Source organism: Alternaria viburni (assembly GCF_023758015.1).
Source record: "Alternaria viburni strain BMP 2772 chromosome Unknown scaffold_2, whole genome shotgun sequence".
NCBI classification, from domain to species: Eukaryota; Fungi; Ascomycota; class Dothideomycetes; order Pleosporales; family Pleosporaceae; genus Alternaria; species Alternaria viburni.
The window spans coordinates 1,480,982-1,504,754 of NW_026055771.1; the positions used below are offsets into that span (position 1 = coordinate 1,480,982).

General features: G+C 52.8%; 10 protein-coding genes across 10 annotated transcripts; 4 read left to right on the forward strand and 6 right to left on the reverse strand.

Moving 5' to 3' along the window:
• Window positions 1-659: 659 nt before the first annotated feature.
• On the reverse strand, window positions 660-2,384 carry J4E79_001457 (uncharacterized protein; the record flags this gene model as incomplete). Its single annotated transcript, XM_049350367.1, has 1 exon — window positions 660-2,384. One exon carries the CDS (start codon window positions 2,382-2,384, stop codon window positions 660-662), a length of 1,725 nt encoding a protein of 574 aa, XP_049215526.1.
• Window positions 2,385-3,174: 790 nt separating this feature from the next.
• On the reverse strand, window positions 3,175-4,476 carry J4E79_001458 (uncharacterized protein; the record flags this gene model as incomplete). The annotated part of the gene is made up of 1 exon (XM_049350368.1): window positions 3,175-4,476. One exon carries the CDS (start codon window positions 4,474-4,476, stop codon window positions 3,175-3,177), a length of 1,302 nt encoding a protein of 433 aa, XP_049215527.1.
• Window positions 4,477-5,581: 1,105 nt separating this feature from the next.
• J4E79_001459 (uncharacterized protein) lies at window positions 5,582-7,241 on the forward strand (the record flags this gene model as incomplete). Its single annotated transcript, XM_049350369.1, has 2 exons — window positions 5,582-5,801; window positions 5,860-7,241. 2 exons carry the CDS (start codon window positions 5,582-5,584, stop codon window positions 7,239-7,241), a joined length of 1,602 nt encoding a protein of 533 aa, XP_049215528.1.
• Window positions 7,242-7,632: 391 nt separating this feature from the next.
• Window positions 7,633-9,182, forward strand: J4E79_001460 (uncharacterized protein; the record flags this gene model as incomplete). The annotated part of the gene is made up of 3 exons (XM_049350370.1): window positions 7,633-8,585; window positions 8,642-9,090; window positions 9,163-9,182. The coding sequence occupies 3 exons, from the start codon at window positions 7,633-7,635 to the stop codon at window positions 9,180-9,182; spliced, it is 1,422 nt and encodes a 473-aa protein (XP_049215529.1).
• A 189-nt stretch (window positions 9,183-9,371) lies between these two features.
• On the reverse strand, window positions 9,372-10,204 carry J4E79_001461 (uncharacterized protein; the record flags this gene model as incomplete). Its single annotated transcript, XM_049350371.1, has 2 exons — window positions 9,372-9,917; window positions 10,001-10,204. 2 exons carry the CDS (start codon window positions 10,202-10,204, stop codon window positions 9,372-9,374), a joined length of 750 nt encoding a protein of 249 aa, XP_049215530.1.
• Window positions 10,205-11,065: 861 nt separating this feature from the next.
• Window positions 11,066-12,094, reverse strand: GCH1 (GTP cyclohydrolase 1; the record flags this gene model as incomplete). Its single annotated transcript, XM_049350372.1, has 2 exons — window positions 11,066-11,368; window positions 11,426-12,094. The coding sequence occupies 2 exons, from the start codon at window positions 12,092-12,094 to the stop codon at window positions 11,066-11,068; spliced, it is 972 nt and encodes a 323-aa protein (XP_049215531.1).
• Window positions 12,095-15,062: 2,968 nt separating this feature from the next.
• J4E79_001463 (uncharacterized protein) lies at window positions 15,063-17,431 on the forward strand (the record flags this gene model as incomplete). Its single annotated transcript, XM_049350373.1, has 3 exons — window positions 15,063-15,111; window positions 15,222-16,405; window positions 16,454-17,431. 3 exons carry the CDS (start codon window positions 15,063-15,065, stop codon window positions 17,429-17,431), a joined length of 2,211 nt encoding a protein of 736 aa, XP_049215532.1.
• Window positions 17,432-18,204: 773 nt separating this feature from the next.
• On the reverse strand, window positions 18,205-19,068 carry J4E79_001464 (uncharacterized protein; the record flags this gene model as incomplete). The annotated part of the gene is made up of 1 exon (XM_049350374.1): window positions 18,205-19,068. One exon carries the CDS (start codon window positions 19,066-19,068, stop codon window positions 18,205-18,207), a length of 864 nt encoding a protein of 287 aa, XP_049215533.1.
• A 1,261-nt stretch (window positions 19,069-20,329) lies between these two features.
• Window positions 20,330-21,148, forward strand: J4E79_001465 (uncharacterized protein; the record flags this gene model as incomplete). Its single annotated transcript, XM_049350375.1, has 3 exons — window positions 20,330-20,533; window positions 20,583-20,777; window positions 20,831-21,148. 3 exons carry the CDS (start codon window positions 20,330-20,332, stop codon window positions 21,146-21,148), a joined length of 717 nt encoding a protein of 238 aa, XP_049215534.1.
• Window positions 21,149-21,208: 60 nt separating this feature from the next.
• J4E79_001466 (uncharacterized protein) lies at window positions 21,209-22,670 on the reverse strand (the record flags this gene model as incomplete). The annotated part of the gene is made up of 2 exons (XM_049350376.1): window positions 21,209-21,656; window positions 21,712-22,670. The coding sequence occupies 2 exons, from the start codon at window positions 22,668-22,670 to the stop codon at window positions 21,209-21,211; spliced, it is 1,407 nt and encodes a 468-aa protein (XP_049215535.1).
• Between the last annotated feature and the right edge of the window lie 1,103 nt (window positions 22,671-23,773).

A 23,773-nucleotide genomic window follows, 5' to 3' on the forward strand; every position in this document is an offset into this window, starting at 1 on the left:
TAATGCTGGAAGCGGGGTAGTCTATACACGATGTAGTGGTACTACCTCGGCGCTCGACCGTTTCCTTGCGGCGAAGCCTTAGACGACGAGCCACTCACAACACCCACATTAAGGCTAAGACCCATCCGCGAATGAGGATGTTCAAAGAATCAAGGTTGCGCCGGCGCTTGGTAGAGTTCCAACGAACCGGATTACAGCCGGAGTTGCTCCGTAGACGAACTTTACGGTCGCAGTGGCAGCGGAAAATTTCGGCGTAGAGTTCTTCCGCATCAACACATGTCTTGCCTCACAATGACGGCAGTGGGACATATGCCGAAGCCGTGCGACAGTAACAGTATGCACGTAACGATATTGGGTGTTGTATCCGCCATTAAGGTTCGGGTGTGGAGGCGGACGCTAAAGGGGCTGGTCCCCACCATGTCACCCTTGCCACCGGATCACGAGTTGCGGAGTGGAGAATCTATCGGGTTGCGGATTAAGTGGCACCCGCAGTAAGTCAGATGATACAGTATTCTCACGGTCATAGTGTTTAAAACGGCAGGTCTAATATGCCTTGGTATAGTAGAGACGTCATGTAGAAGGGCTAAGTGATTATTGGGGGTGTAAGTCCGCCTTGGATATTACTATTGCACACATACTACTGTATTATGCTAACATGCTTAGAAGAGCTTTGCGGAGCCCAACATTGCGCTGCTACCCTCGGTCGTGTTACCGGAAACTGTGCCGTTGGCATCGGCCTGGTTTAACCAAGCAGCCTTCAAAGACCAAACGCCAACACTGGCGGTTACTGTTTCGTTCAAGCCCGCCACCCTCAGCATCATCGTGTCGAGCGGTTGCGTAGGGAAGAAGACTGCGGTCGCACCAAGCTCGCCTTCGTTCAGGAAGACCTCAATAATGCTCCTGTCGATGATACCCGAAATCTTCCATGAGCCCTGTCTATCGTCGTAAAGACCGGTGGCAGTGAACTTGTCGTTGAAGTAAGGGCTCTGGAAAGCCTCAGTCTTTCCGCGGTCCAGCCAAACATCGCCAGATGAGAGGAAGGTTCCACCTGAGATCGACTCGCCGGAAACCGAAGACTGGAAGGTAAAGCTAATAGATCCCGCGAGGGAAGGACCGCCAGTGAGTCCAGTGACATTGACTTCAAAGTAAAGTGCGCCTGACTCGACGGTGGAGTAGTCTACGAAGGCAGTGCCGTTACTGGTGATTTCAGTGGAAGCGAGCTCCTCTTCCACGATCGACATGATGTTGGAGGGGTACGAGATCAAAGACAGACCCTGGCGAGGCAGATCTTTGAGGTAATGACCTCGGGGTACGGTCATGACGCTGCGGAAGCCATCGCCTACTTCCTCGCCGGCAGTGGGGACAACGTTGGTGTACTGCCAGTTGCTTGCCCAGTTGAGCGTAACCTGGTCTTCGTCGGCGGGGATACCATAGAAGAACTGACCGGCGTAGTTGTCCTTCGCGAAGTCCGTGAGGCGTGTTCGGGCGTCATCAGCTTCGAAATGCGTGCCGTTGAAGTTACCGACGAAGTACTCCGTGATAGATCCGCCAAGAGGAGCTCCTGGGTTGATGGAAATCAACATAACATACTTGGACTCGTCGCTAGTAGAGTTCTGCACGCGCATCTCAACCATGTTCGGGCACTCGTACTGCAGACCGGTGATTCCGTAGCTGGAGAAGTTGCTGGTCGGAGTCCAGTCGATCAAGTTAGGGCTTGTGAAGATGCCGATCTTGAAGTCGATAGGGTAAGCCACGACCATGACCCAGCTCTCAGTAGGCTCGTACCAGATGACTTTCGGGTCACGGAATTGAGTGGGGTTGGTTCCACCGGGAACAATGACAGGGTTGTTCTCGTACTTGGTGAAAGAGTATCCGTTGTCGTGGGAGTAGGCAATGTGCTGGGTCTGGTTCTCGGGAACATTGATGGTGTAGATCGCGACTACGCCGTTGGTCTGGTTCGGGAAGAAGCCGCTGGTGTTGTTGTGATCGATGACGGCAGATCCGGAGAAAACGCCCTCGGTTGGACCACCGGGGAAGATGGCGATGGGCTGATTTGTCCATGTGTACAGGTCTTTGCTGGTCGCGTGGCCCCAGTGTTGGTTTCCTGCGATGTTCTCGGTCGGGTTGTACTGATAATAAAGATGATAAACCCCGTCTTCGTCCAAATACATGCCGTTTGGATCGTTCATGAATCCAGCGGGCGGGCTGAAATGCACTTGAGGTCGAAGCGGCTCATCGTAGTCGCCTGAAATCGGGACCCCAGTCGGTACATTAGGTTGCGAGTACGTCGATGTGCTTGATGCTGAAGGGGCTGACGAATTCTGGGCATGTCCAAACGTGAGCAGGCCACCGATGGCTGCGAGGACAGAGAGATGGGAAGGCATGGTGAGATGATTTCCGGTCCGATGCCGATCAATCAGAGATATACCGCCAGCTTTATGCTTCTCGAAGGACGGGATGCATCCGGGACTAGACGGCAAATTTTCGCATCGCCTGTGATGACAAAACCAGATGTGGACGTGCCCCGCATGTCTCTCTCCATCTTACTCCGCTTATCACCCCATGGGTACCAGCATTTTCGTATCCGTGTACTGTAGCCGGTGGGTGCATGATGAGGTTGAGCCGGCATCGAGGGAATTGGGCATATCGGAGCTTCCAAGTACGTACCTTCTCCGCAAAACCACTCAAAGGCTACGCCGCACCTAGCTAGATTCAGGCCTGGGGTAAACGTGCGTACTCGGTTGCCCAGGTTTACTTTTAAGCGTTGGGTTAGGATTGATGGGACCGATGTGCTATTGCGTCAACGGACGTGCTAGCGCGAAGCAAAATCTTCCCGAGAAACATTCCATGCTCCGATCTTGTTCTGTCAGCAGCCACCTCATACAAGAAAAAAACTAAACAGATCTGCAGACTACATTGACCTAAATCTTTGCGAAGTAGGTGACCTAACGTCAACGTAGGCTCCAGGCTGTTCAGTTTTTTCCTAGGTTGGCGTGCAGCAGTAAATGAGGAGCGTCAGTGCGCCAAGACAAAATGTGCGGGAATAAGGGCATTAGAGCCTCAACTTGTTGTCCTAATGCTGGTGTTGTGGGAACTAATGTACTGGTACATGCCATGGCGACCAGCTCGAACGAAGACCAAGCCCCAGTCTGAGTCAAGAGCGCACTCCGTTCTTCAAAGCGCGAGTGCAAAATCCCAGACTTGTACTTTTCGTGTGCCGAAAGGCCCACCTTGCCTGATGAAAAGACTCAAGACGTTGAATTTATCCAGCCTCTCTTCGTCCACCAACGGCTCACCAGCAGCGTTTGGTACCTCGGCCAACTTCTTCCAGTCGTTGTATGCTCCGGCGGCTGTCGCGGCCCAAATTTGCACAGTCATCTTCGGTTGATCTGGTAGGATCGCGAAAACGTTGTCGCCTACGGCGGCGATTTTACCTCGATAGGCAAGATATGGTGGTGTTGACAGACCAGGCGTCTTGATGGCGGTCTTGGAAAACTTGCCTTCTGGAGTCCGGAGATAGTGGTAGAATTGCGCCGTCCCTGTTGAATTATCGCGCATGAGGGCATGGAATCGGCCTTTTTGGTCAGCGCACTGGGCTTCTTGGTTGATGATCTGGCTGTTTTGTGGGATTGAATACACCTTGATTCCAGGCGTAGATGGCGTTATCGGCTTTGCTACAGTTTGACCATTAGTCTGTTTCCAACTCTTGCCATCATCCTCCGACAAGGCGAAGTAGAAGTCGTGGTTCGTCGAGGGAGTAGGTGTCTCCCTCACCGTCCACGAGACGAAGAGCTTTCCACCCTGGCTGCTGATGCCGTTGATGTATGCATTGTTGTCTTGACCTTGGAGATATTTGCCGACCGCGCTCCACTGCCCAGATGTTGCAGAGTATCGATGTATGTACGAGTCACCGGCGCCAGACTGACCAATACGGAATTCCATCAGAAGATCGCCGTTATCGAGGCGTTCGAACCGAGGGTATGTGAGCGGCGTCCATGGTCCGGTTGAGCCAGGCAGACTGTGTTGGACCGCTTCAAAGGCGCTGGCTGTCCACTGTTCGGGGATTGTTTTAGCGATGCCTGTGTTGCTCGCACGATAGTTGAGTGGTACGTCGTGATGATCGAAGCTCAGATGAATCTTGCCGTCGCCGCTAATGCCCATGCTGATAGTGTTGTGTTCATCGAGAGTCGTTTGCACATAGTCTGTGAACGCAAAGTACTGCCAATCACTCAAAGCAGGGTTGATTTTGCGCCGACCGAGGTTGACATGATGTTTGCCATATCCAGAAGCTGTCTTGTAGAATGCGACGTATTGGTAGTCGCCAAAGGTGGTCAAGGCGTGTTGTTGGAAAGCAAGGCCATTGAGACGGACTGAACCCTCCACATCATTCGTGATGTTCCAGTTCTTGGTTGAAGTGATGGAGATCGCAGAAGAAAGCGTGACGCAGCACGCGAGTAACGAAGAGAAAAGTCTCATGATTCTTGGCTGAGCTCTAAAAGAAAGGCTATGCTCCAATTAAATACATGCCGGCTACTACATAGTGAGAGCCGGCAATCAAAGACGCGGATGAAATTCTCTTAGTGTCCATTTCTGAACCGTGTGACCACCTCGTGGCCCCTGAATTCTGGCTGGTTGATGATATCCAGACTTGGTCGCCTGTGGAAGGTAATTCTTGCGGGTTGCATGGACCTGCATCGGCATTTCGGGCTATCGTCCCATGATGCGGGGAAGCTGGGGAGATGGCATGGTGTCACTCGGTGCCGGAACATGATTGAAGCGAAACACTCATCAGAGATATAGCACCGCAAACAGGGAAAAGAATGAACAGATGCCTTGCAGTCTACAATACCTAGGTAGTCTCGCAGTGAGAATTGAGATTACTCCAGCACAAAGTAGACTTCCGGACCAGGAGGCAGGTATTCATCTTTTCCCCAAACGTAGTGACAGTCTTTTTCAATACGATTGATGGGAAGCCTGAATCCAATTAGAGCTTCTGAGCCTTTTGTCGCGGCAGGGATGTTGGCTAAGCAGTCACCTGGTAGTTGTCTGCGCTGCACCGAGGATTGCAGTAACAGTTGGGTGTAACCAGAGTTCCAGAATGTATGCGAGATTCGAGCGAGGTAAAAGATTGTCTTCTTCCCACGCCTGCAGGTGCCACTGACGTGCGGCATGTTCCGCGACGCGTCCGATGGAATGCAAGCACGCAAGCTCGTGTCGGAACCATTCCGAGCAGTCGGCGCCCGTCGCGTGTCACACCTCTCCAGCCACCTTCCAAGCCCTTATCACCAACGCGAAGCCCATGAGAAGCACCATCGTGCACCATCAAGAGCCGCAGAAATGCCGTTCTTATGCGATAACGGCGCACTACACGCCTATCTCCGAGGAAAACGACACCAGAAACGGCAGGAGCAACTGCAGCCAAGGTCGATTCTCCTTGGCAAAGTACTCCAACCAGCGAAAAAGCGTCTTGACTGACGTAGCGCTATCACCCAAAGATGGGGGAGAGCCATACAAAAAGAGTGCTCATGCACAAATCAGTGCCCTGCGCGCATTTGACAGCCTCAGTTGAGACCGGACGAAGATGCGTACAGCTTCAATTGCGCTCTTCGCAGCGTCTGCGCTTGCGCAGTCTCAATACGGCGAGAACCATGTCAATGTAAACCTTGACTCGCAGCTTGTGGAGCAGACAGCCTTCCCAGCGCCAGATGTGACCCTTCTGAGTCCCGCGTTCCTGCCAAACGCCTCGTTCGATCCGGGTTGGTCAGAGGGAACTGAAGGCGCGACATCGCAATACAAATTAGGTACGTGAACGATGAAGGGTGAACCCAATCATAGCTCTGGAAGCCTAACACTGGACAGCGGAGTTCATAAGCAAGCTTGCAGCGAAGAATCCTTCATGGATGACCTACGACGTGGCCGACTTCCTGAGCGAAGAAGGCAAGACGTTCCCGTACGCCTACCTCTCTACCTCCGCATCGAACGCATCCTCTGGGTACACTACCTCTGGTAAATTGCGAGTATGGATTCAAGGATCAGTTCACGGGAACGAACCCGCTGGCGACGAAGCCACTCTGGCTCTTCTTGGTGCGATGGATGCCGACCCGACGTGGACCGCCAGCTTCCTTGAGAAGATGGACATTGTTGTGCTGCCGCGTTACAATCCAGACGGGAATGCCTACTTCCAGCGCACCTTGGCTACAAACTTCGACCCAAACCGCGACCACACCAAGCTTGCTCGACAGCAGACCCGCGACATCAAGCAATGGTTCAGCAGCTTCTCACCACACATCGCTATTGACATGCATGAGTATGGGGCTGGGACGCGATACTCTGGCAACTACAGCAACGCGGCCGATGGGATGTACAGCGCAGCCAAGAACCTCAACATCCATCCATCCATTCGCACGCTCGCCGAGACCGTCTTTGCGCCCGCAATCAACGCGTCTCTCCTCTCCCAAGGTCTGCGCGGAGAGCCATACGTGACGGCCTCGCGGACGAACCCGACTCCACGCTTGGATGAGGCGGGAACCGATGCAAAGATCGGCCGCAACGCCATGGGACTCACACAATGCGTTACGTTTCTCTTTGAGACGCGAGGTATCGGCATCGCAAGCCAGGAGTTCAAACGCCGAACCGTCGCTGGCTTGCAGATGATCCTCGGTGTGCTTGAGACTGCTCGAGATGAAGCTGCGGACGTGAAGAAGACAATCGAGGGTGCTATTGCAGAGGTTGTCGAGAGCAAAGAGGAGATCGTCATCACAGACTTCACAACCTACTCGAACCGCACCTATACTATGGTTGATCGTCGGACCGGCGAGGTTGTTCAACTCCCAATCGAATTTTCCAGCACCACGCCCGCAACTGCCAACATGACTCGCGCTCGGCCCGAAGGGTACATAATCCCCCGCGCGTGGGCTGACCTCGCCGAGCGTCTCAGGGTGTCAGGACTGGAGATCGAAACTATGCCCGAGGTTTTCCATGGAGAGGTCGAAGCATACAACATTACCTCTTCTAGCCTCGGCTCGTCATACTATGAAGGCGCCATCTTGAACACTGTTACTACGGAAACACTCGTTCAAGATGTCACGCTGCCTGCTGGCAGCTTCTTCGTAAGCAGTGCACAAAAGAACGCAGGACTAGCTTTTGTCGCGCTAGAGCCTGAGAACATCGACTCATATGTCTCATTTGGCATTGTTCCTATGGAGGTCGGCGACGTCTATCCGGTCTTCCGTCAGATGTAGATGAGACGTGATCTTGTTCTTACCCGATATTTCTAGTAGCCAGATGTACGGATCAATAAGATTTAGTGAGTTACAGATCATCCATGGATTGCGGAAAGCGAAATGTCGCTCTGTGACGTTTGATCCCAGGGGTTCAGATGGCCCGTGCACTTGTCATATATGAAAACCCCCGGGCCATCTGATTCCACTCTGGTCTATCTTCCGATTTTTCTGAATGCGTCATGGCGTCATCTACACCAACGTACCAGCGCGCTGACTACGCGAAATCAGAACGCGTATTCTATGGTTCCGAGGCTGCGTTTGATGCAAAGAAGCTCACTGATCGCGTTCGATGCGTCGAATTTGGTCCACAGTTTTACGTAGAACGGTAAGAACACTAGATGTATTGCAAATGAGTACAGATACCCATCATGTTCACAGGAAACATATCGAAGCTTTGAAGCAATATACCAGGTCGCTCGAGGTGCTGCAGATGGATTGCAGTGGCTGGGACTTAACCAACGCCGATGTCAAGGTTATTACATCGCGCAATCCGCACCTCAGAGAAGTCCTTCTACACAGGGCATTAGAAGTCACCGATAAAGGCATCGTTCATATTCTTAAGAACTGCCCTTCGATCTCCATAATAAAGGTCACCGGACCCGAAATCGCGACTGGACTTGTAACTGGAAAATTCGCTGGGTTTCTCAACCAGCCAGACATAGTCGATTCGCGCACAAACCTCGAAGCCATTTATCTTTATGATCAGGGAACAGATGATTCGATGATCAAAGGTATCTCCAAGAAATGGCGTAATCTTCTCATCTCCACCGGAATCACTATGGCATGCGGTGATGTATGGTCGTTCAATTGGCTTGGAGGCAAGTGTTTAAAAGAGGGGGAAGAAAGTACTCTTGAGGATATGGGATATCGGTTGCCAAAAGTAGATGAAGACTTTACAATCCATCCGTGGAGCCTCAGCTTTTCGCGCAAAGAGCCCCCGAGAGCCGTCCAGGCCGATGCTAACACGTCTGACATACCAGAAGGAGACGATTCCGACAAGAGTGAAGCGGGGAGTGACGATGATGAAGACGAATACGACGACGACAGCAGAGCCTGGGCATCAGACGACAGTGATGATACTCTAGGTTACGACCCTGAGGAGGAGACATACTTCCATGATGGTTACACCTGTCCGACGCGTCGGTCTGTGCCAGTGTACGAACCGTACCACGCCGCTGAGGTCCCATTCTCAAAGATGCGGTACTATCATTCGAAGGAACTCTGGGGAATGCAATGGCCTGAGGACGTTAAGCGTACTGGCATCCAAAGTATACAGTTCACCGATGATTTCTGCGTTACTGAGTAAGCTCTGCCAGATCTTCCGAACTGACACCCGATGTGCTAACAGTATCCTCTAGTAAGCATATTAAAGCTATTGCAACCGCCCCTCCCCAATTTCGCAAATCCCTGCGCACCATTGGTTGGGGCTACGCGCGCGTTTCCGACGCAGCTATTGCCAACCTCACGCGCGCCGTCCCACATCTCAAGGACATCGATTTCTACGACACGCACACCCTCACCGACAAGGCCATAATTTCCATCGTCAGAAACTGCCCCGGCATCGAGCGCATAGCTATAGCCGGTAGTGACAGGACGCCTGGAAAAGTTAAATGTCGCGGTCGTCTGGTAGATGTCATGGAGGATCTGACACTTGCCAAGAAACTGCGGCATCTGGAACTATGGAATCAAACGCTCTTCATCAGAGGCGTTGAGAGAATTTCAAAAGCGAGGCCGAAATTGGCGATCGTGGACGGTGTGACTGTGGGCGAAGATATGACGACCCGAATAGTTGCTGCACAGGCAAGTGGTAGGTATATGCATGTATATCTTGGTGGACATTTGGACTTTGATCTGGATTATATATGTAAACTTTATACAGTGGCAGATTATGAGTGGTAGATGGCTAGCTGGACCACCCCATCCAATGGAAAGACTGAACTCCTGTCAGAAGTGGATAACCTAGAAGTCTATAATGCCTTGAGACGTAGTCAAATGCGTTTACCAAACCGATGTAGGCTGCAGAGCACCTGTTCAATGTCTTCATCATATGAGGTAAGACTGAGATTTCGAAGTCTTCACAAGGTAAACTCAAACAAGCCACTCCTTCCACCACGTCACCGCCCTATCCTTGGCCTTGACCATAGCCTCCCTTTCTCCCGGAACTTCCTCGTCGCCCTTGGTAAAACAGCCATGGTGAGCATCTGGGAAATGTACCCACTCAACCGCTTGGTTCTTCTTCTCCAAGACTAGTTTCTTGAACGCGTACAATCTCATTTCCTCGGGGAACATACTATCATGTTCTGGCTGCAAGAACATAATAGGCACATCGACACCATCAAAATCCGCCTCGGTGAGCAATGACGGATGAGCGCAAATGACACAATCGACCAACTTCTCCGTCGCGAGACGGAGAATGGCCCAGCCGCCCCAGCAGTAGCCCACTGCACCAATCTTCTTGAAGCCATTGGCGCGGAGCTCTTTGGCGCATGCGAAGATTTCTGGTTCGCGGATCTCGCGACTATTGCGCTTTTTGAAACCTTCGATATCCAGTTTGTCGAACTTGCCTGCTTTGAGCAGACCTACATCGAGTACTTCTCCGCCGAAGAAATCGGGAATGTAGACTGTGACGTTTGCCTAGAGCGCATAGCGTTAGGGTCAGTACATTGTTCTGAGGATGGGAATCTTTCGCGACATTTTTAAGATGACCCCGGACGCACCTCTTTGGCAAAATGGTCTGCTAGAAGACGAGTGTTTCCGAATCTCCAGCCCAAGGCATCATGGGCGATGAGAACGGCTGCGTTGGGGTTGGAGCCGGTAACGTAGGTTGGGTTGTTCGCGATTGTCGCCTCGTGGCCGCTTGGTGTACCGTTCCAGTCGAATGATTTGAGGCAGCACGGTTCGAAACCTCTTGGTGATGTCATGGTGTATGCTAGTTGTGTATTGAACGCTGACGGAGAAGAGGGGAAATGTGTGACGAGACTGAAGTTGCTTGACTTGGCGGGCTAGAGTTGATTCGCCCATGATGTCTACTTTTATATTCTGTCCATGCCTAAGGCGTCCCGTCAATCTGAGAACACCTGGGCACGTCAACGTAGGAAAAGGCTGAACACCCTGGAGCCTCCGTTGACGTAAGGCTACCCACTTTGTGTGTTTCTATCTCAATGTAGTCTGCAGACCTGTTCGGCTCTGCCTTGTACGAGGTGTGGGTATGCATTTCCAACGTCAACATCGCTATGATGATGGACTTATCGCCAGGATGAGGACGGAGTTATCGCTGGCTGGGCGCGAATCAACCTCGGTGGTATTCCGGAGCGGAAGGTGATCTCGCTGCGATGCCGATATCGTGAAAACGGACGAACATCAAGGCGCGCGAAAATCCGTTTGATTAGTAAACGAGGTTTTGGGAGCTCGCGGCGTTCGGAGTTAAGCATGCGATTTACCGACGATGAATTGAACGGCAGTGACTATTCTCGTTACTGTACGAGTACAGATGCATGTTATATCAAAGATGGAACGCAGGGGTCGTTTGCGTACATCGACGCAGAGAGTCATACATCATGTATGTGAAGAAGAGTCAAGGAAACGCCTGTTGAAAGGCCTATGCGTCTAATGATGCAACAAAATAGCCCGCCCACCTAATGAGAGTGATGAACTTCTCATCCGAACGCCGGTCCCATATAACGCCAATGCAGAGAGTCGTGCGAAGATAGCACATGATGCGACGAGTCAGGCCGCCTGACACCCCAACTAGATGCCGAAGCTTTTCTGACCCAGTATCATTTCTACCGCCTGTTGATGAGATTCAGGAATTCCTGGCGGGTCTTGTCTCTTGATCGCATGCATCCGAGCATGCAGCTTGTAGTTGTTGTAGCGCCTGTCTTCTGCACGCCGCGCATGACCATGCACAAGTGACTTGATTCGACTACCACAGCGACACCTTGTGGCTGTAGCATCTCGGAAAGGGCGAGCGCAACTTGTTTGGTGAGGCGCTCTTGGACCTGTAAGCGGCGAGCAAACATTTCAGCGATGCGAGCGAGTTTGGAGAGGCCGATGACGCGACGGTTTGGAATGTAGCCGATATGCATCTAAAGAGAGGTCAGTAAACATTCCTTTGGACAGGTACAACAGGACAAAGGACTTACCTTGCCCATAAAGGGGACCAGATGGTGCTCGCAGAGGGAGAAGATCTCGATATCTCTCACAATGACGAGCTCATCGTGGTCCTCGTGGAAGACAGCACCGTTGACGATGTCGCGCAAGTTCTCTTCATAGCCCTTGGTGAAGAAGAGTAAGGCCTTAGCATAGCGCTCGGGTGTGTCCAACAGTCCCTCGCGGTCTGGATCTTCGCCCAGACACTCAAGCATCGTTCGGACAGCACCAGACAGCTTCTTCAGATTGGCTTCCTTCTCCTCCTCGGTCGCCTCCTTCCTCTCCCGCGTGCCCTTGCTGGGCCAGCTAAGCCCATCGAAGTCGATGGTGGGATGCTGTGTGTATGGGCTATGGGCGCGACTGGTCGCAAGTGGTGTTTGGGCAACGGCGCCCTCGTAAGGGTCTTCGGCGTCTACCTGGCCGTTCGCCATGACATGTCGGTTGTCGGTGTGCATGTTCGCGACCGAAGCCTTCGTGGGGAAATAGCTAGTCGGCCCGTCAAAGTTTACTGGCTGGCGCCCTCGGTTGGAAGTCTCTATAGCATGGAAGAGGTGCTCGCGCTCTTTCCTGTCGCGCGCCTCGGTGGTGAGCCTGAGGGGTGATCCGCCGTTCATCATGTGGGAGGGAACCGCGGATTTGGGTTTGGGGGTGTCGGCGTCCATAATCGCGGGGAATTCGTCGGGACTTTTTTAGTGGGGAAGGGACTTTTCAGACTGAGGAAGCAGCAAACTGGAGATGAGAGGATGACACAATGCCCAGGGAAACATGTTTGGCCTGGCGCATGCTTTCCGCAGGAGAATAGTTCGGAGCCCGGTCAGTATGACTACAAGGGAATAACTTATTCCTGCGCCGTCGAATGCGGATTAGCGTTCTAACCTAGCGATGACGCCACACCTCGTCGCGCTCTGACCAGGTGGACACGTGACAAGCGGGCTGCCGAGCAGGAGGAGAGCTGCGACACTACCACGACCCTTCGCTACCCGACGCTTCATCATCAACACACGCCGCCCCGACCACGCATGGCATCGACTATACCACCAGCGCTCGGCTCGACATTCACGATTTCTAGCGATGATGCGAACGGGTGACAGACCGCCGTGACGGGGCCCGAGGGCTTTCCTTCGGTCCCCGCAGCTTCACCTGAGCAGAACAGCAAACGGCGCTTCCGCTTCAGCGCCGCCCATCTCCCTGCTCGACCCACTGCGCATATCATAGCGTGGCATTACATGATGATGCGATGTGCATCGAGGGAGGATTGGTCATCTACTGGCGATGACAGAGAAGGGCAAAGGGTCACCAAGTTACCACGGCCTTGCTTGGGCATCGTTCTACCGCCCTCGCGCAGTCGCGTACTAATCACGCATCGTGCACTATTCTTAACATATACTGTGGCTACCCTGCGTTGGGCAAAGGCAGTGTCTCCTCTACTTATCGTTACAACTCCCAGTTCCCAGCCCCGGCCAGGGCTACAATCGCCATACGACTGCCGCTCAATTGCGACATGCTCCGGGCGCTGTCGAGAGTATGTCCAGATTTATATGGCTGCTCGTCTTTGGTGACCGTTTCAGGACGGCAATGAGCCTGGTTCACATATTGTGGCTCTTCTGTCTGGCGCCGTGCCATACCTTGCATCCAGGTCTGGTAGCTCTAGGCTATCGGGTGCATCGACCGCGCCCCCAGCATGGGAACTACACCATCTTTCCTCCCTTGCGGAGCGCGAGCTTTCGCATGCCGATCGTGGTAACGTGAGAAGCCCAACGTCAAGATGATCGCGGCGAGCTCAACATAACTACAAAAGGATCGCATCACCTTTCTGGATCGGCCCAACCCCCGATAACGGGATATCTCGACTCATTGGTGTTTGAAAATATCGCCGTGTCCGAGTTGCCATGGCCTGATATTGAGGATTACTTCTCTACAGCTTCGGTCGTCAGGGGTTGTCTTTAGTAGGGTGGTGGGGTCTTGCTTCGCATGCGTTATGTAGATGTCGTGAAGCCATATGGCACACCTGGTGGACTGCAACATGATCTCCAAAATCTGAAGATGCGGAAGGGACAAGCCGAGATGATATCTGGGAGCAGGCTGGAGTCTTGGGCGCCAGGGAGGGGTTTCCATGCACACTCGATGAGGGCGACTTGTCACGGGGCTTGGCGTTGTCGATAGCGGCAGGCGGAAGACCGACGAGCGAGAAGGCGCTGCATGCGCAGCGTCTGCGGCCACGACAGCAACATCGAAAGCGCATCAACGGCAGCGCATTGAGGAGTGTGTTACAGTCGCAGCCGATTCTCTTGTTGTTTTTCGCTTTCATTACTACTGCTTCGTAAGGCTGAGAGCAGGGTGCCGGACTTTCTTGTTGTTCGGTTAGGCCGTGGCACTTTGACCCGCGGACCTCTTGATGCTGCAACCTTGCGCCTTCTGATGCCCTTCCTGCCTCTATGGCTGCCCTGCGACGGGCTCAGGATATAGACCAGTGGAGACCAGAGGACTCGTCTAGTAGGGACAGAGAGCGATCTAGGGACCGGTCACGGGAGAGGAACAACGAGGGTAGAACATCGTCACCAGTGCCACGAGCTGCCAGAGATTCTCCCAGACACCGCGCACACGACACCCACACGCATTCATCGGCCAGGCACGCACGGGGACGTTCACGCGAAAGAAGTTTGAGCAGAGAGCGCGCGCGTCGGCGCAGTCGCAGCATCTCTGGGGAGGACCGCCATCGAGCTTCGAAGAGGGAAGCCAGCGCAGACAGGGTTGCCCACTCGCATCGGCATCACCACCACCATCGCGACACAACTCCATCGTCGAAACGCCACCACCCGCGTTCTCCATCTCCACGAGGCTCCGCCAAGCGCGTGAAACGGCAGGGCAGTCGCAGCCCAATACGCTCTGCATCGAGGCCACGACGTGCACTTTCGCCGGACCGGCCTGCTACGAGGGCATACTCCCCACGAGCTCAGCGTTCCGACCGCGACCGACCGCCTCGACGAACCACGCCCGACACGTATTTCCCGTCCACCTCGACTCGCCGCCGCTCGCCCTCTGCCGATACACACTACAGACCGGTGGCTCATCGTGCACGGAAAAGATCAGTTTCACTCGACAGGAGATCTAGGCGTGCAACACCGCCTCGGAGACTGTCGCCTAGGAGAGCTGATCGAAGACCTATTTCACCCTTCGACAACCGCGGTGAACGGTCCTACAAGCCCTACAATACACGCGACAGGGCAAGGAGTCGCAGTCGAGATTCCAGACGTGCTCGATCTCCCTCTCGTCCGCCCCGGAGGCGATCTCCAGGCCCAGTTCGCAGGAATTCGCCGCCCCATACCCACCGAGCCAGACTATCACCGCGCAGAAGTCGTTCGCCCCGCCCGCCCATTCGACGCCGTCCATCGCGCTCGCCCTCTCTTACATCGAGGCCGCGTCAACGCCTGGATAAAGGAACAGACAGGGTCGCCTCACGTCGAGGCTCGCCCGCGCCGGGATCAGGTTACAACTCTGACACGTCCAAAAGTCGGGAAGACCACGGCAAGATGAGGGGAGCGTATCACTACCAGGGACGTGGTGGCTTCCAGCAATCGCCACCGTACCCTGCCCAAAATCAATATTCCCCCCAAAATCAATCGCCATATCATGGCGGCGGTCGAGGCGGTTGGAACGGTCCACCGTATCCTAATCAAGGGTTAGTTTCCATCCCATCGGCCTTCGGTCATCCACATGCTGACATCATCAGGTCTCCCACACATGGCTATACCCCAAATCAATCTCCTTACCATCAGAACCAATCTCCAGGTTACTACCCAAACCAACCGTACCCACAACCTGGCTTCCAGAACAGCCCCCATCGCGGAGGACATGGCGGCTACCGCGGCAACAACTTCAACGGCCCCGACCGCCGAATGTCAGGTCCTGGCGCAAACGCTCCGTTTGGCGGTCCAGGCGGACGAGGGCGTGGCGCGCCTACCCAATTCTCCAACTTGTCATGGACGCCAGCGTCGGGCACTCGAGGCGGCCGCCCAGCCACTGAAGCGCCACGCCCACAGCCCGCTGTCGCGTCGCAAGTACCTGCCGACTCTGCATCTGTGGATGCTGATGATAATCCCTTTCGCCCATCCAAAGATCTGCGTGTAGAAGACGAGGGTTCCAAGGAGGACAAGAGGATGGCACCTTCAAAGGCACCGACAGCACCCAAGTCAGGATTTGGGTTCTCGTTGAAGACCAAGAATCCAGTGCCACCAGCGAGCAAAGCAAAGCCTGGAGTGGAAGAGCCCGAGAAGCCGGCGCCTGCTTCCAAAGAGTCTCTTCTTGACCCCAAAGCAAAGGCCGCAGCGGCAGCAGCAGCAGCGCGTGAAGCTTCCCCACGCCACTCGGAAGCACGAAGCGATCGGGACCGAGACGGGAGGGACAGAGGTTACGATAGTGGCCGCGACCGAGACAACAGGGAACGAGACCGTCGGTATGACAACTACTACGATCGAAAACCTGCCTATCGAGACCCTCGCGATAGAGACACCCGAGATCTACGAGACACGCGTGAGCCCTACTATCGCGGCAAAGAGCGAGATTTCCGAGACCCACGAGACAGAGATATGCGAGATCCGAGAGATGCACGAGACCCGCGCGATATCCGTGACCGCGATCCCAGAGATATGCGCGATCCGAGAGATCGTAGAGAACCATACCCACCCCGACGACCTGACGATAGACGATTCGATCCACGGCCTGACACACGACCAGCGCGAAAGTCACCACCCCCTCAGATACCCAAGACTAAGATCGTTATGAGGAAGCGCATGAAACCTCGGCCTACGCTGGTCCCTGAACATGCAGCTTCAGAGTCTGTATACTACCGGAAGCCCGGTAACGAATCGGTGGTTGGATCCGGCACCTACGGAAAGGTCTTCAAGGGAGTCCATGTCTATACAAAGGATATGGTAGCTCTCAAGAAGATTCGTATGGAGGGCGAACGCGATGGCGTAAGAACACCCAGTGCTAGGCAGTGACATGACGCTAACAACTACCAGTTCCCCGTTACGGCCATCCGTGAGGTCAAACTTCTGCAATCTCTTAATCACGCCAACATCGTTAATCTCCGAGAAGTCATGGTTGAGAAGAACGACTGCTACATGGTCTTCGAATACCTTTCCCACGATCTTACCGGTCTTTTGAACCACCCGACCTTCAAGCTCGAACAAGCACACAAGAAGGACCTGGCCAAACAGCTCTTTGAAGGCCTGGATTACCTCCACCGCCGCGGCGTTTTACATCGAGACATTAAGGCTGCGAACATCCTTGTATCCAATACCGGACAATTGAAACTGGCAGATTTCGGTCTTGCACGTTTCTACGCGAAAAGCAGTAAGCTCGACTACACCAACCGGGTCATTACCATCTGGTACCGATCACCGGAGCTGTTGCTGGGAGAAACACAGTATGGGCCAGCAGTCGACATCTGGTCGGCTGCCTGTGTACTGGTCGAGATCTTTACCCGGCACGCTATCTTCCCTGGCGATGGCGGCGAGATCAATCAGCTGGACAAGATTTACAACATACTCGGCACGCCCACTGTGCAGGACTGGCCTGGCATTGTCGATATGCAGTGGTTTGAACTGCTACGGCCAACCGAACGAAAACAGTCGACTTTTGAGGAGAAATACAAGGACCGCGTTAGTCCTATGGCCTTTGAGCTTCTTCAGGCAATGTTCCTGTTCGATCCCAATGCGCGACCCACCGCCGCCGACGTGCTCGAGCATCCTTTCTTCACTAGCGAAACCCCGCCACCGAAACGTGCCGACGCGCTGAAGGAGCTGGAGGGTGACTGGCACGAGTTCGAGAGCAAGGCTCTTCGGAAGGAAAAGGAGAAGCAGGACAAGGAGGCGCGGCGTGTTGCGCGGGAAGAGAAGGATACTGCAAGGAAGGACGAGGGTAAAAGACGTGCCGAGGCAAATGCTGGCGAGGAAAGGGACGCGAAGCGAGCGAAGAGCGGCGATGTTACGGCGTAGAATGCTGGAACTTCCCAACCGAAGCCGCGACGGCGCAGCTAATTAGATGGCATAATATTTGTATGGATAGAGGTATATTCGTTCTTCACGCGATTTTTGGAATGCAACCACATGTATATTCCATATTCGAAACACTCTATTCTCATGTCACGATACCTGTTGCCTGTCTTGAGAGCACGTTACCATGACGGGTACCCAAGTTCCATGTATGGTACCTCGCCGCCGTGGAAGTACACAAATCTGTCAATTCCCCCAGCCATACTAGCCACAACCTCCGCAGCGTGACTGTCCCCCACAGTCTCTCCCCCTATTATAGCCATCTTCCGCCTTGTCTTGGAAATGATCTTGGCCCGCTTGCGAGTGAAGCGCTGATCCATGAGCCACAAATGCATCAGCCTTCTCCCATATTGGGGATTCCGTATTGCGTCACGCAATTGCCGGTCTTTAAGGCTGATTGAGCCGTGGCATCTGTCATCACCACTTATGTTGATACGACTTATGGATCGGCATAGTTTCAGTATATGAACAAGGCCTCTGTCGGAGACAAGTCGCGCGCCACTGAGCAAAATGTCCTTCAAACCAGGGTTGATAGAACAGAGTGTAATCACGTCATCGTCATCCAGAGGCCTTGCGTTGCTGCAACGTATCGATACAATGGTCTTTCGAAATGCAGGTGGTGCCGATGCCAACGCCTCGAGGTGTGATCTAGCCACGGCCATGATCGTCAGTACCAAGTACATCATTTGTTCAATCATAATAAAGTATAAATCAGCTTACCTTTGAACGCGAAACTCGGGTCCAAAATGTACTTTCCAAATACCGGTGCGTAACGCGTCTGTATGCCATCGTTGTTTCCACTGGTCCCAATCGCCGTAGAACAGAGTATCCTCTGGGTTGCCGAGACTGGGAAAGATTCCAGAATATACGAGGCCACGCCTCGCTTTGGCCTTTTCCATGGCTTTGGGGACATCCCAACTGAGGGACTCATCATCGGATGAGTCGCGCTCATTGACGCATTGCTCGACTTCGACGCTACTTTCGCGTCCCCAGTAGTACTCCTCATACTCCTCTCCGCTTTCTTCATTTGCTTCAACTGTCTCGTCTCCCGTAGCACTCTCCTCGGAGCCGACACCATATACTTCTTCCCTGTGTTCTCGTTCGACAGTCGCTGCATACCAATCGGTCCTGGGTATCTTTCGCCCAGTAGCATCGGGGTAATCCGTGTCTTCGTAGTTACGTTTTAGTCTATTGTTCTCTGGTGCATGGCCATGCTGTTGTGCTGGTCCCTGCCGCGCCTGACGTTGGGCGGGAACATCACGAGCCAATGGGATTGGAGGGCAGACACGGGATTTCCACCTGTACTCTCCAATTCCATAAATGTTTACGGTGCAATCAATGTAGAATCCGTAGGGAACGTGGTAAGTGTCCGGAGTGATACAAGGGTTTGGCTCGCCATCGCAGCAAAAGGCATGGGCGATTTGTAGCTCACCAAACATGGGATGAAGCGTGGCTCGGACTCCGAGTATGCCTGGCAGATTCAAAAGTTGAAGAGGGGGATAAATCAAGTGTTCGTTCTCAGGAGGGTGTGGTGTAGCCCTTTGCCAGCGGACCTGCGGGTGTGTGTTTTGAGTGCTCATGTCGCGCTGTGGGTAGCTGGAGGAAGGATGATAGAACGAGGTATGAGAACGCGATTTTGGATGATTTAAACTCCGTTTGTAGAGCTCCCTGAGTTCGATAAGAGTTTCAAAAGCAACTGCGTCTGGCCTTCGAGATTTACGGTTCATAGACTCCTCTCGAACAGCTCTCGGCAAGCTTTGTGCCCCTGGTGGAGAAAGACCCACGGTTTGCGCGTCGTGCGCTGGGCATGTCTAGAACAGGACTGTCAATCATGGTAACAGAGAAATGGCGTATTGGGTGGATGAGCACCGCGATAGCAGGTGTCATCAACACTGAGAGAGAGATTTCGCTGTGATTTTGTCCTGAACTTCGAGTGTCGCAAGGCCGGGTTGATGAGACGAGAGACATCCTGCATGACGGCTGTCACGCTAGCAGGAAAAGCAACTAGCCTGAGCCTCCCCCCACACCTTCCACAGCACCAACCTCGTATCGTGATAGTAATATCCGACACCATGCAATCAAATCGTCCATCAAGGTTCCGGGAACGCTCGCCGTGAGAAGTCTGGGATGGCGTAGCGTCAATGTCAGCTGCGATGGTCGACGTTCGGCTGAATGCGGCGTAGTGCGGAAGCTCCTTTCCCGTATTTAGGCTTTCCTAGCGGACCCAAGCCCGGAAAATGCAGGACTATCTATGGAACTAGAAGGTTTTTGCTTCTGTCCACGCGTTGTCATGATTCTTCGAGACTGCTAAAAAGATTGTCCCGTCGCACGCAATACCCACCGCTTGTACCCTGCCCCAGTGTGGCTGATTCACATCACACTCGTTTCCATTACCTCTTTGGGCGTGCGGGCAGCTCGATCGGGGCAACATAATAACGATGGTATCGTGGCGGCCGGAGACGAGATTGGAATGGTTTTTCTTCGGCACTACGACAGTTCAGGCGATTACGAATATTACGATACAGACGTTCGTATTTCCCCGCATAACTCACTCGCTAGATGAACTGTCTAACTAGACCTAGAGTCATTCTTGTCACGTACTTGAATTGGGTAAACTCGGTCGCATACCAGGTTCCGATATCTTATGTCATCCCTCTGACCTTGTGTGTCAACTCATTGGGATGTCTCTTCCAGATCATCTTGACACTTGACGCATACCGGATCAAGAACCACATCCAGGTGTTTGTCCAATGCGCCGCCAACATATGCCTTTCAATCTCGACGGTTCTTCAATATGGCGAGACTAGACATGCAGTATCTAGGATCCTCGTTAATCACGACATGTACGGCACTCCATTCGCAGATGTTGATTGGCCTTTCTGGAAGAAGATCTCACCTGGCTTGATGGTCTGTACCGTGGTCACATGTGTCAGCAGTGCCATTATGTGCCTGTTAGCGAGGGGCCTATACCGTGAGTTCTCTTGGGCTTTATACCAGCATGTCAGCCCTGACAAGAAGATGCAAACAAAATACGCTGTCTACCAGGTAAGACTTGCGTCATCTTCTTTACCTGACCATACTCACTCAAGCACAGATTTACCTCGTGCTTCTCAAGTTTACACCCTACTTCGTTTTCGCGTTCATAATCTTCTACGATTTCATCGACGTCCATTTCCAGGAGCCCGAGTTCTCATTGACGATCTCAATCATCCCGGCTACTCTTGTACATGTGGCTATCGCGGTATATTTTGTGAGGCATGAGCGTCGCATTGGAATGGCGTTTGTTTTGGTAGGTCACTCAACCTCGAAAGGACTGGCACGCGCTAACATCGCGTTTCACAGCTTCTCCATGCCGCAAACATCGCATACCTGATCAGCAGACTCCTCGTTCTCTACGGGCACTCGTTACTTGCTGATACTCTATTGAAGGATGAGATGGTTTTCTACCTCTGCGTTGGGGTGGTCTTTTCGACGAGTGCTCTCCTGGCCGGCTGCGTTTGCTTCTACAACTTCAAGAAAGGGCTCCGGCCAATCCTGTTGGGCCAGGTGCAACGAAAACCTCGAGCGCACGAGCTTGAGGACGACTATTATGTACAGCGACTGAACTACAACGTGGTGCCGTTGGCCGACCGCGACTCACAAAGATTTGCGTTGGATTAATAAGTATGAGAATCGATAGTACCTAATGTAATGACTTTTTTTTCTGGATCTAGCCGCGCGCTAAGCCCTGCTTCCTGGCACGATCTCTGGTCGTGTCTGATGTCCACGTATAATTTTCAGATCTGCTCGCAATTTTTCGCAGGCTTCCACGTTCTTGTCTTCCACCAGCTGATCTACGAGTACCAAGTTACGAAGACGTTGGGCCTTGTTCTCATTTGCAATCAATATCGCGTCGAGGTTACGCAAAGTCACACCACCAGATCGTCTCGTGAGTACATCCCCACATACTTCAATGTATTCAATGGCCGGACAGAACTCGATAAGACTCATGATGGATTGGTCACCAATACTTGGGGCCAAGTCGATTTGCACCTGTGTTAACTGCGCCATATTCGCGGCGAGGTTGGTAATAGACTGGTCGTCTAGCAGGGCACCGTTGCCCACGCGGATCGCGAGAATAGATGAACTAAATGCTGCTGGTGACCAAGCTAGCAGATTGATGTCGGCACTGTTTAGGTTTAGTATGCTAATAATAAACTCAATGACAGACGAAGACAACTTACACTGTGACAGCAAAGCTTGGTTCGAAAATGACCATGCGTATGCCTGTGCGACGCTGTGCCCTATGCCATCGTCGCTCCCAATCCTGAGGACTGCTAAATCTGAGTGTGACAGAACCCGGAAACTCGAGGGGTGGAATGGGTGTGCGTGGATAATACGTTTTGACAACATTAGAGCGTTCGATGTCGTTCCCCAAGCGTGCGGCATCTTGTGCATGTATTCTACTTTCGCTTTTGACCCCGTTGCAAAGCTCATCTTTGGAATCCGCCTCACTGCGGTCGCTCGGTTGTCTTTCGTCTTGGATATGAGTTCCACTCGCGATGCGCATGTCATTATCCTCATCGGCAGATATCGATGCCGATTTTCTTGGTAAACTTCTCGCTACACTAGGGCGGCTTTCTTGTTTTATCGTTGCTCCTGTGTTCCGCTCCACAGGGGCCCAATATCTGGATTCTGTATTGAGGATCTCTTGGTCTGCAATCTGTGCAATCCTTTCGGCTTTGATTGAGGGACGCGCCTCTTCCTCGTTTTGATATCTTTCATCGTCGTCCTCCTCCCCTTCCCCGCCGGTCTCTTCTGGGGAGCAATCTTCTTCATTCGAATGCTCTTCTCCGGTCTCTTCTTCGAGCTCATCTGCTTCTGATTCTTCCTCCTCTAAGATATCTTCCTCTTCCTCGAGTTCATCTGCTTCTGAGTCTCCCTCTTCATAACTACCTAGACGTCTAGTATCAAGATCATCCAGACCGTCATCGCCAGAGCCCTCTGCCTCAGAACAGCTCTCTTCTGGTCCAGTTCCTTCTGATCCAGTCTCTTCTGATCTAGTCTCTTCTGTATCACTGTGCGCAGAATTGACTAGAAGTCTAGCGATATCTCGCTCTCGTCGAAATTGATCTAGTGGTGTGCCATTTTCCTCCAGCTCCCGTTCCAATTCATGAATTTTCTGTCGAAGCCGTTGAAGCATTTCATTTTGAAGTTGTATCGCAAGCTGTTTCAAGTCATCCAGCCTCGCTTGCTCTCTGCGCACCAATGCTACCCAGTCTATGCCTACGACATGCCCTCTGCGCCACTTAGTTGCGATATGTTCCGCGCCTGGTATATTGACACCAGCGTTGGACAGCGCCTCAGCTACAGCAGGAGTAAGCGCAATGCTTTGCCGAATCTCTAGTCCGTGTCTTTTTTCGGTGACGCTTCTCATTCGAGCTTCTTCGATGGGTTGATTGTCTAGCCGCAATTCATTCAGCAACGGCCATTCGCGCTGATTTTCCCGCATGTTCATAAAATCAACGAAATAGCCTTTGATACACCCATTTGTGCTAGGCAAGCCGTGAATTCCAACAAACACGACAGATCGACAGTGTTTTAGAATGGCGATAAGTGCCTTGTCTGTCAAATTTGGTGCATATAAGTTGATATCGAGTAGGAGGTGATTCCGTGCAACAATCGCGCGCACGTCGCCGTCTGAGAGATTGCCTTCCCTGTCGCTCAACCAAAGGCGTTTCAGAAAGCCGGTATGAAGCTTTAGCGAAGTCTTCATAGAGCTAATGAAGCTGTTAGTCATGGCTTTCAGGCAATGGACTTCTTCGTCGTCTGAACATACCGTGATATCAGAATGTCGCACGTCAGAAAAACATCATACACTCGGCCTCGCAGCAGTTTCTCTCTCTCTTTTATCCAATGCCATTTATCTGCACTATCACATGCTACGCGCTGGTTCTCAGGTAGTAGTAGCCAATATTTGCGAGTTGCTTCTAACGACATTGTTCGGTGTTGGTAAGTGCGTGGCTTCGAAGGTGTGATGTGGGGGCAGGTCAGACAGTGGGGCCCGGTTGTGTTGCTTGTCGCGCGCGGGGTTGGAGTCAACTTAGTATCGATAGCAGTTCACTAACATGTAAACCGCGCCGTTTCTTCATAGGGGGTTGGTGTTGAGCGACTGGTGACTGTGGACATGTTGAGGTTCCTCGGCCTGCAGGAGCGAACCTTCCCGAAACAGCCGGACCCGTTGGGCGGGGGGTACCGGTAAACTAGTATGGGCCCCGAGGATGCCTGGCCGCAACTGAAACCAAA